This window comes from Trachypithecus francoisi, unplaced genomic scaffold (assembly GCF_009764315.1).
Source record: "Trachypithecus francoisi isolate TF-2019V2 unplaced genomic scaffold, Tfra_2.0 Lachesis_group1, whole genome shotgun sequence".
NCBI classification, from domain to species: Eukaryota; Metazoa; Chordata; class Mammalia; order Primates; family Cercopithecidae; genus Trachypithecus; species Trachypithecus francoisi.
Window position 1 is genome coordinate 96,406,906 of NW_022681454.1, and position 12,313 is coordinate 96,419,218.

Here is a 12,313-nt window from a genome sequence, read left to right on the forward strand (position 1 = left end):
CAATTTACCTAACACAATAGTCATTGGTATACAATAGTTGATTTTAAATAGAAAAATATGATTTTAGACACAGATAGGTAACAGAGAGATTTCATTTTAAGGGGAGCCCTGACCAAGATATTCGTTCTGAGTTTTGTTTTCTTGATATCAGTTTGATTTTAATCTGTTGCCTCATTATATAAGCTGCCTTGTGAAAAAGCATGGGTTCTAATTGGTATAACATGAGTTCATGGATGTTATTTTCTATGTGGCATTTCTTTTCATACTGTCCAGAATAACTTATTCTTCACTCTGTTCAACATAATCATACAAAATTTTGAACCCCTACAACTGAACATCATTGACTCAAAGCTACTTCTGCCAACTTGCATCCTCTGTTCTCTATTAATTCTCTTGCTTTCAACAGGGCATGAAGAAAACATAATCCCTATCTTCTCAATAATTAGGTAAAAAAATAAAATTGGAGACTGCTTACTATAAATTCTACATATATACACACATATATATATGCATGTTTGGGTATGTGTGTATATATATGAGTAATTCTGTGGACAAGACTGTAAGCTTTTTCACTGGGCAAAAGCATCATGATATTGAATTGGGCAATGATTCACTGGATATGAAACCAAAGGCATAGAAAACAAAAGAAAAAAACAGACAAATTAGATTTCATGAAAATTTTTAAATGTATGCCTCTAAAGATAATATCAGAGTAAAAAGGCAACTCACAAGATGGGAGAAAATATTTGCAAATCATATATCTGATGAGGAATTAATATCTAGAACATTACAAATAACTCCTAAAACTCAACAACAACAAAAAGCAACCTAATTTATATATCCAATAAGTAATTAATATCCAGAATATATAGAGAAGTAAAAAAATTCAACAACAAAAAACAAACAACCCAACTCAAAAATAGACAGAGGAGTTGAATAGACTTCTCCAAAGAATATATATGAATGACCAATAAGCACATGAAATGATACTTAACATCACCAATAATTAGAAAATGCAAATTAAGACTACAATGAAATAGCAGCTCACACCCAATAGTATGGCTACTATCAAAATAACCAGAAAATAACAAGTGTTGGCAAGGATGTGGAGAAATTGCAACCGTTGTGCACTGTTGGTGGAAATGTAAAATAGTCTAGCCACTGTGGATAACAGTATGGCAGTTACTCAAAAAATTAAAAATAAAATTACTATGTGATCTAGCAAATCCACCTCTGGATATATATCCAAAAGAAAATACAGCATCAAAGAGATATTTGTACAATCACATACATAGCTGCATTATTCACAATAGCTAAAATGGGGAAGCAGGCCAAGTGTCCATTATTAATTTATGGATAAGCAAAATGTGATATATACATACAATGGAAAATTTCACCTTATAAGAGAAGGAAATTCTGACATATTTCATGTCAGAATTGGTGAACTTTGAGGACATTATTCTGTGTGATATAAGCCAGTCACAAAAGGACAAATAAATGTATGATTCCACTTATATAAAGTACCTAGAGTAGTCAAATTCATAGAGACAAAAAGTAGAATGGTGGTTGCCAGGGGTTAAAGTTTGGATATAGAGTTTCAGGGTTACAAAATAAGTTATAAAGATGGATGGTGGTTATGGTTGTACAGCATTATAAATGTCTTTAATCCCACTGAATTGTACACTTAGAATGGTTAAGATGGCAAATTTTATGTTGTATGTAACTTATATTAAAATTGGGAGTAAAAAAATGCCTCCAACATTTTCTTAATGCGTGACATTTATGAGATTCTAGGTATAACTAACTTCAGGGATTATACTTGACCTACATAAATAAATATGGTCAATCTCTATATATAATTTTTATATAAATGGTCGATATTAAATGTCATTATAATTTCTTAGCATAGTTACATTTTCCATTTCTGGAGGCTTATTAATAAATCACATGCCAAATTTAGGGATACTCATTGGGAAGGTCTGATTTTAAATAATGGAAAATTTTACAGATAAAATATACTTTCAGCAATCTTAGAGACATCTCAAAGAGGTAAGTAATCATTTTTCAGAACTGTTAATAGCTGTTGATTGGGAGAAATATACTATAGCAATATGCCATTAAAGCAAAACAAAACAAAACAAAAAGTATCTTTAAAATCAGATACAGAATTACAAGTCACAAGGGAAGACCGATCAAATTTTAGTTTCTGTTTGCAATTTAGTTGCTTCTCACAGGGGGAACTCTAAATAGCATGCCCTAGTGTGAATAAGAGAAGGGATTTATTTATGTCACTGAAGTTAATTATAAACCAGGGAAATATAGGAAGAGTCTGACACTGTAACAGTAATGACATAAATCTCGATAGTGTCCACATAATGAGTCATCCTGCTCATGAAATCGCTTTTGTAATAACATTTAGTATTCTTAAAGTTAACACATTAAGCAAAGGCTAAATTGGTCAGTAACACTAACAGACCATAGATGACTTAAAATATTCCTATTCAATTCAGTAGCAAGAAAACAAATCCAATTAAAAAACAGGCAAATGACCTGAATAGATATTTCTCAAAATAAAGCATACAAATGGCCAAAAAGCATATGAAAAAAATGCTCACTATCATTAATCATTAGGAAAATTCAATTTTAAACCATAATGAGATATCATCTCACACCTGTTAGAATGGCTATTATCAAAAACATGAAAGACAACAAACGTTGGTGAGGATAGAAAAACGAGGACCCATGCACACTGTTGGTGGGAGTGTTAATTAGTACAATTATTATGGAAAACAGTATGGAGATTACTCGAAAAATTAAAAATAGAACTATTATATGACCCAGCAATCACATTAGTGGGTATATATCCAAAGAAAATAAAATCAGTATGTGGAAGAGATATCTGCACCCCCATGTTTATTCCAGCATTATTCACAACAGCCAAGATAATGGAATTAGCCTAAGTATCCATTAACAGATGAATGGATAAAGAAAACGGGTTATGTATACACAATGGCATACCACTGAGCTTTAAAAAAGAAGGAAATCCTATCATTTGCAATAACATAGATGAACCTGAAAGATACTACATTAAGTGAAATAAACCAGGCACAGAAAGACAAATATCACATGATCTCACTTTATGTAGAATATTAAAAAGTCATACTCATAGAAACAAAGTAGAATGGTGGTTTCCATGGGCTGCAGGAGACAGGTTGGGAGATATTGGTCAAAGGATCTAAAATTTCATATAGATAGAAGGGATAAGTTCAAGAAATCAATTTGTACATGATAACTATAGTTAATAACAGTTTATTATATTCTTAAAAATCAAAGGTGAATACACTCAAGTGTTTTCACCACAAAAATGCAAATATGTAAGGTAATGCATATGTATAATTTTATTTTTTCAATTAAAAACATGAATGAATTTAATTTAAAAAGAAGGTGGTGTTCAGTGGATCATGAGGATATGGAGAAGGGGAAGATGTTGGTTAAAGTTTTGGTTAGAAAGGATGAATAAGTTCTGGAGCTCTATTGCACAGCATCGTGACTACAGTTAATGATAATGTATATTTGACAATTTCTAAGAGACTAGATCTGAAATGTTTTCACCACACACACATACACACATTAACTGTGAGGTGATGGATATATATATATATATATTTTTTTTTTTTTGGGAGGGGGGGTCAGAGTCTTGCTCTGTCACCCAGGCTGGAGTGCAATGGCATGATCTCGGCTCACTGCAACCTCTGCCTCCCAGGTTCACACCATTTTCCTGCCTCAGCCTCCCAAGTAGCTGGGACTACAGGTGCCCACCACCACACCCGGCTAATTGTTTTGTATTTCTAGTGGAGACTGGGTTTCACCGTGTTAGCCAGGATGGTCTTGATCTCCTGACCTTGTGATCCGCCCACCTCTGTCTCCCAAAGTGCTGGGATTATAGGCGTGAGCCACCGTGCCTGGCTGGTGATGGATATATTTACCGCCTTAATTAAGCCAGTGGCTTAATATTTACTGGCTTTATTTCATAATGTATACATACATCAAAACATCACATTGTACTCCAAAAATATACACTATTTTATTTGTCAATTATTCCTCCATAAAGCTGGAAATATAGAAGATAAAAAATAAATAATATTCCTAGGGAATAAAACTGCTTCATCAAAATGAGCTGTGTAATTATCAAATAAGAGATGTGTTTTCTCAAAAAAATTGAATGTCAAGTGATAGTGATAATTCAATTCAAAAAGATGAAAACAAACTAGCTGAAGCAAATAGACTTACTGGAGGACATTACTGGAAAAGATCAATTGGTGGTAGAGGAAGGTTCCTGTCAGATATTTCTCTGTGTGTGTGTGTTTGTTTAAGAGAGAGAAAGAGAGAGACAAGCAGAGAGGGCCAGGTAGGCAGGAAGGAAGGAAGGGAGAAGGGAGGGAGGCTGAGAGAGAGAGAGAGAGAGAGAGAGAGAGAGAGAGAGAGAGAGGATGTATTGAATAGCCAAAGCAACAGCTATAACAAACTTTTACTTATGGAGCAAAAATATAATGGAAAATATAATGGAAATCAAATATAAACTGTAAATATATTTGAAATATCTAAATGTATGTAAATAACTTAAAATTACTATAAATGTTGGGGTTTCTTGTTTGTTTTGTTTTGTTTTTTGAGAGTCTCACTCTGTAGCCCAGGCTGGAGTGCAATGACATGATCTCGGCTCACTGCAACCTGCATCTCCCAGGTTCAAGTGATTCTCCTGCCTCAGCCTCCCAAGTAGCTGAGAATACAGGCATGTGCCACTGCATCTGGCTAATTTTTGTATTTTTAGTAGATACGGGGTTTTACCATGCTGAGGTCTGGAACTTCTGACCTCAGGTGATCTGCCCATCTCAGCCTCCCTAAGTGCTGGGATTACAGGTGTGAGCCACCCCATCTGGCCTATATATTTTAAAATACAGTAAAAAATAAAGGTCCACTCTAAACAACAAATAAATGTTGGAACATAATTTAGAAGGTGATACAGTTTGGCTGTGTCCCCACCCATATCTCTTCTTGAATTGTAACTCTCACAATTCTTACCTGTAGTGGGAGGGACCCAGTCGGAGGTGATTAAATTATGGGGGCAGGTCTTTCCTGTGCTTTTCTTGTGTTAGTGAATGAGTCTCATGAGATCTGATGGTTTTAAAAATGGGAGTTTCTCCGAACAGGCTCTTTTTGCCTGCTGCTATCCATGTAAAATGTGACTTGCTCCTCCTTGCCCTCAGCCATGATTGTGAGACCTCCCCAGTCACGTGGAACTGTGAGTCCAATTAAATCTCTTTATTTTGTAAATTGCCCAGTCTTGGATATATCTTTATCAGCAGCATAAAAATGGACTAAAACAAAGGCCTACCCATGAAATTTTCTAATTAATGGCTTCATTTTGTGAGGGCTGACAGCATTCACATATGTGAGAGTAACCCAACCTACTCAGCTGTTTAAAATGAAGGGCACTTGGTATAATTGGAAACTAGCAAAATTCCACAAAATGATCAATTTGGTCAACAAATTAAATTTCATTTTCTGAATATTTTACTTTACAATTACGTTGCAAGCTTGTTTTTAGTTAACTGGCTCTGGAAGCTGAGAGGAAACACATTCAGACAGCTAATTTCAATCATGAAAATGACAGAAGATGTACGGCCTGTACACTTTGGGTACTAAATCATTTTTCTAAGGAACAGATGCAAGGGCATTGAAACATATATAATGCACTTTGAAACAGATATTTTCCAATCCAACACCTTGCTCTGAGGGAGAGGGCTCTAAGGGATGACTAACTTGTTTCTGTTCTCCCTGAATATAGCCCCTTGGTTTATCATGTCTGATTCCTTAAGGTACAGGCACCATCTGAGCTTTTATGTCCTACCTGTGGAGAGACCCATTTTGTTATGCATGTATGGGAGTGTCTAGAGCACATTAGTTAAGGTCATGCTACAACAAATAAATTTCTCAAATCTTAGTGGCTTAAATTTATTTCTTATTCTTGTAAAGTCCAGGATGTTATCCAAATGGTCATTCATGACCCAGCCTCCTTCCATTAGTGCTTCATTAGTGTATTTATTCAGTTGGAAGACAGAGTAAAAAGTGAATGAACTGTTGGAAGCTGCTTATAGGCTAAAGTTGGAACTGGTATATGTCATTTCTGCTCATATTTTACTGGCCATAACTCAATCATATTTTGCAAATAACTGTTAGGTGAAAAGGCAAACTGGTTTGGTTAACAAAAGCAAGTCTGCTCAATGGGGAGATACCAAAACTTTCCATAGTCATACAACTTTACTATATAATCAAACTGCTATAACTTTCCCTTTGAAAACAAAGAACACACAAATTTCATTCATGTAACTACTTGCACATTAAGTAATCCAACTGATCATTTTATTATAGTTATGAAAAAGTGACTACCTGGACATAATTGAAAAAACTGGGTGATACCACTTGGATATTTGTTCCCTCCAAATCTCACGTTAAAATGTGACCGCCAATGTTGGAGGTGGGGCTAAGAGAGAGGTGTTGGGTTATGAGGGTGGATGCCTTGTGGATAGCTTGATGCCCTCCCCTTAGTAAAGAGTTCACAGGAGATCTGGTTATTTAAAGAGTATGGCACCTCTTCCCTCTCTCTCTTGCTCCCTCTCTTGTTGGCTCCCCTTTTGCCTTCTGCCATGATTGTAAGCTTCCTGAGGACTCACCAGAAGATGGTGGTAGCACAACATTTCCTAAACAGCCTGCAGAACCATGAGTCAAATAAACCTCTTTTCTTTATAAATTATCCAGTCCAGATAGTCTTATAACTATGAAAAACAGACTAACATCCTGGGAATAAAATATATTAATGGATCAGTATAATACTATTTTAGTTGTGTTGAATTTTGAACTGAAGAAGGCAGCTCTTCAGTATTTTTACAAACATTTTTGTCAAAGTTATGGAAATTAGCCATCCCTTTCAACCTTTCTAATTTGAAGCAATCACTGTGTTCTGCAGAATACATTCTCAGAGAATGGTTAAATCATTATCTCCCTTGGATCTCTGGTTCCAAGCCTTTGAAAAAGGGGAAATTTTCCAGTTTTACAAAAGTTAATTGCCAGTGACTGGTCTACACGGACATGATTAGGAATGCAAAATGGGGCATACCTGGGATCTCCTAACCATCCCAACTTAATCATTATTTTTATTACTTGTTTCCCTGTGAATTCTGTGTTATTAAAGCTGAACTGCTACATCATCGATTGTATTTTATAAATTGTTAAATTTCCCTGTTATCAATAATGTCACTTTTAGTTCAATTAGCTGAGTTTTCTTTGCCTCAATATGTTCCAACTTCAGAATTGTTCACTCTTTTTTCACAGAGGAAATGTCTTTTGAAAGCTTTACTGACTCCAGGTAGATTTCTTCCAACAATTTCTTGCTTCTTGTGGTAAGTTTGTTCCAGAGAAAGATTAATAGTCTAAGACCCTCTATCTTATTCATATTTTTAATAATATATAATGTTTTCATAGTCTTTCATGTTGTTTGATTTTATTTATATTTTTACTCATCTTTCCAAAGAGATAAATATGTGTGTATATATATATATACATAAATATAATGCCTTTTCTATTTTACTATTGTATTTTTTCTGCTTATCTCTTCTGTAGTTCTCTTAAAATTATTAATTTAATATTACAGAAAGGCTATCATTTTAAAAACAAGATTATTTACTCTCCCAAACATTTCAAAATAATTATGCTTCCCATTCAACGTTCACATATTGAATTCTCAACTTTGTTTTTAGGTGACAAGAAGTTTATATTATTTTGTTATAACAGTAGTATGAAAATTTATGTATTTTTACTAGTTCTGGTTTAGAAAATGTTAATATGTAAGAAGATTATAGACATAAGAATTATTCTACTGAATAATTAAAACATTGTCTTAAAAGTTGACTGGCAATTCTCTCCCACGTTCTGAATTTTCATTTTTCTATTCTTTATTCATGAACAAGTTTTGCATATTATGTAAGATATTATAGAGGAAAAGAATTAAAAATAAGAAGGTAAAAATCATCCCATAAGGTTTGTGGTTTTTTTTTGTTTGTTTGTTTGTTTGTTTTAAAGAATACATGCAAGGGTGTTGCAACACATGTAATGCACGTCAAATACTCTTGGTTGTCTGAGTTTTCTGCAACAAGAACTATATTTTGTATGGTTTATATGACATATAAAAAGGTAATTTCCAAAAGAAATACTATAGGGATGATAGAAACCTTGGGGATCATGTACCTAGAGCTTAACTATATCACATAAATACCTATAGAAAAATACAGGTTTCAGGACCCATTTCAGAGTACAGGCAATACTAGGTGGAGAGTTGTTAGATGTTGGAAAACTGTGTTATTCTACCACCTCACTTGGTAATTGTGAAACATCCTCTATGTTTGACATCTACTGATCTAATATACCAACTGCTTCATTTTGGAGCCATAGAACAAAGAACTAGGTGATTAACTAATTAGTTTAGGGTTATGTAACTAGGAGATGAGCTCAAAGTCTCCTCTCCATCAACCACCAGTTCTGTGCTGTTTTCACAATTCAATTCAATTCATCCAATTCAATGGAAGAGCAAGTATTTATTGGCCATTTGGGGGGGGGTTTATCGTTCCAATCTTGAATTTTAGGCATATTAATGGAGATATTTTAGATACAGTTTTCTTAAATCAGAATACACTGAAAATTTCAGGAGCACTTGAATCTTTTAGAATTATGTTAATTTTAGATTGCTTGCATAAATCCACTTTCATCAATGAAGTTTCCATAGCATTTGTTAAAATTTCAAAGAGGATATGCTCCTCTAGAAACATTAAATACTATTGATAAATCCTTATCTCCAACTAATTTGTTTTACTAGACCATGTTAGAAGTAGAGCATTAATGCCAAATATTTTGGGATGTGATATTTAAATTTACCCATCTTCCCCAAATATGTAGGCTATTGAAGATAATTCAGTATATTGTCACAGTTTAATCATTTTTTTCTTTGCTTTCCTATTTGCACATAAAAGTTATACGAAGTAAAACATACTGAATATTCCTTTTATGATTTTTATATTCTACTTTTAGCATTTCAGAGAAATGAAGAGTAAGAAAATAAGTCAAGGGAATAACACATATGCATAATAACGTCATTCACTTTGTTTCAGCATGCCTGGTATTTGGAAAGTAATTGCATTCTCTGGTTAGAGAATGAGACTCTAAAGTGAAAAAGAAAGGCTTTTCATCAGATGTCTTTTTCAGCATTATATTTTATATGGATGCATCAGTAGTATATGCTTAGAAAGAATGCAATGAATATATATACTGCTTTTGTAATAGGAAAATTTTTCTGAGAAAAACAAATATCATATAAGAACAGATGTTTCTATCCCTAGATGTTAGAAGAGCAATTATGTTCCTGTGAGCAGCTGATGGAGGACATCATCAACATGGAAGTACTTCTTTGTGAGAGAAGTGTCAGCTTACCTTTATATTAATAGATATTACCTTTGGATATATCTGTGGGAAAAGAAAAGCTGTTTCAGTAAGTGATATCTCTATTGTACTTCTCCACCTAAGTCAAAATATTCTTTCAGATGGCTTCTCTAGTTAAGGTACTTCCAATAAAAAAGATATAAAACTTCACAGAATACTCTTTTCTTCTAACCAAATTAATGTCAGAATTATGATATAATTCTGGCTTCTGTATTTATTGTCCTTTTGACTCTGCTGAAGATTTGAGTAGTTAAAGGCATATATAGAAGTATATATTCTTCAATTGTTTAGACATTACATCATGATAATAGTGAATCTAATAAGATAAAATGTTACTGACAGAGCAAAAAAGAAATAGAAATCAATTAAGCTGTTAAAATTTTCACAATATAATTTAATAAATTATTTTCTCCACTGACAAATATTTTGAGAATAAAAATCTTTTACAACAATTTAGTTATAAAATAAACTTGTAACACATTAGAGGCTCTACTAGATATTATCTTAGCAGAAATACCTGTTTTTCACTAAGCTTCAGGTATGTGAGCCTACCTATATGAAAATATTTTATGTTGATGTCCATCATGACTAGGAACAGTTGAAGAAAATGCGGCTTGACCCAAGGGCAAACCTGTGAATTGCAGAGAATTTTTTCTGGCTGTATCACTTTTACTACATTTTTTTTTATTCATATGGTTACTCTTTCCCCATTTTCAATCATCCAACACTCTTCTATTATCTAGCTTGTTCTTCCTTCATGCAAACATAATTAGAGCTGATAACAGCTATTTGAACATGTTAACTCACTCATTTTCTTTAGAGTTGGTGTAGTAGCTCAACCAAGCATTAAACTTCTCTCTCATTGTAGAATAAAATTGTTTTTAATTAAAGTTAATTAAAGTAGGGAGATTCCAAATGACATCATATTTACTGAAATGCAGAATAATTCTGAATGCAACTCTGGTAGCTTTTTGAGGGTCTTCAGTGGTAATAGTAGGAGAGTGTAGAAACAGAAAAGATAGACTTGGGACTTTGTGTCCATCTGTAATGGTAAAGTTAGACAGGGGGCTAGTCTGGCTTTGTCTGCTGAAGGCTTATTTAACAGAGGGCTTGGAATGTGAGTGAGCATGCCTGGAATACTAAAGCATTTCTAAGGGCTTATTTTGTGTGACACCATGAAAAAACAGTTAAATAATGAAACACACAACCTTAACATATTCTTAGTTTCTAATGTGACAATGGTAATTCTCAAAAGATAAATCTGTAAGTAAGTTTAATAAATAAATATATTTTCTTAAAAATGGTGTGTGCTTTTTATAGAATTATGAGCAAATAGTTATATGGCAGGATACCTCATGTCTAGGATATATTCTTTTTTAATTGTAACTATTCATTGAAGATATAGGATTTCATAAATTGAGAGACGAAAGGAAAGGAGCTTGACAAACTGGTAAAAAATTTCAGACATGGCAAAGAATAACTTGTTGCAGGCCATACAATAAATAAAATCTATAGAATTTATTTCTGTTTAAACCTATTTAATTGAATGGAAAACTATACAGACAACCAGGTTTCGAAGGGCCAGAAATTTGGTGAGAATAGTGAGGCAGGTGTAATACTGAGGTGAGCCTTACATTTCCCTTGAGGAATCTTTTATTTTCTAAATAGCACAAGGCCAAAAGACCAAGAAGACAGCCACAAGGCAGATAAAAACCTAAGCTAAGATTTTGGCCTTATCGGGATCTCTAAAGATAAAACTTGCAGTTTAAAAAAGCAGGATGTCAAGAAACCAAATTACAAAGAAAAAGGGAGAAGAATAAGGGAATTCTAGCATCGTGTCATATTCCTCCTTAAGACATTTGCTAAATTTTATCTGGTATAGGGATAACAGGATATCAAATGGAGACAAGAGTAGCAGATAAAGGTATGGGCAGCAAAACGGGGTATTTGGCAGTTTCCCAGGATGGAAGAAGAAAAAATTGGAGAAGGGACTCTAGTTAATATCCCTGACTTCCTATTATTAATAGAATAAAATAAGGTTATACTCTAAAAATATAGGTAACAAGAATTATATCAACTCTTAACAAAAATGTGAAACTCAGCTCCGGACAAGCACAACCCCACACTGGAAAAGCAGGTCTGCCCCATATTTAAGGTACCTGAGAAAAATCTAAAGGAAATCCTCCCTGAAGGAAGAAAATATGAGACAAAATATCAAATTATATCTATAATTTTTCATTAGCAATATTCTACATGTGATCAAACTTAGTAGGCATGTCAGAAGTCAGTATCAAAAAACAGAAAACTAAAACATAATATAAGCAGATCCAAAAGTGAATTAGAGTTGGAGATATCTATTATAGATTTTAAAATAACAAAGAATAAAATGCTTAACAAAATTGTTAGCAAGATCAAGCATCTCACTATGTAACTGGAATTTATACATAGTAACCCAATGGAAATTACAGAACTGAAAATGTTAACATTTAAATTAAGAATGCAATAGATGTGTTTAAACAGTTGAAGGGACGATTTTTGAACTAAGGAGAGATTATTATAAAATATACAGACTGCAGTTCAAAACGAAAGAGAATCTATAATATACAAAAGAGCATACAAGACACATGAGACACAATTTAATATCTGTAATTGTATTTGTATAATAAAAGAAGAGAGAAATGTTAAGGAAGCAATATTTGAAAAGATAATAGGTGAGAAACTTTCAGAGCCAATAGAAAGAATCAACCCACACAATCCAGAACAT

General features: G+C 33.4%; 1 protein-coding gene and 1 long non-coding RNA gene across 2 annotated transcripts in view; one reads left to right on the forward strand and one right to left on the reverse strand.

The window, feature by feature from the left end:
* The first annotated feature begins 7,388 nt into the window (after positions 1 to 7,388).
* Positions 7,389 to 12,313, forward strand: part of LOC117085694 — a 56,498-nt gene continuing 51,573 nt past the window's right edge. Inside the window, exons 1-2 of the long non-coding RNA XR_004438054.1 lie at positions 7,389 to 7,460; positions 9,450 to 9,598. This is a non-coding gene — a long non-coding RNA (uncharacterized LOC117085694). The remainder of the gene's footprint in view (positions 7,461 to 9,449; positions 9,599 to 12,313) is intronic.
* Positions 9,469 to 12,313, reverse strand: part of STPG2 (sperm tail PG-rich repeat containing 2) — a 683,119-nt gene continuing 680,274 nt past the window's right edge. The window contains exon 14 of the mRNA XM_033214857.1: positions 9,469 to 9,573. Within this exon, the coding sequence (XP_033070748.1) occupies position 9,573 (1 nt within the window). The 3' untranslated portion in view covers positions 9,469 to 9,572. The remainder of the gene's footprint in view (positions 9,574 to 12,313) is intronic.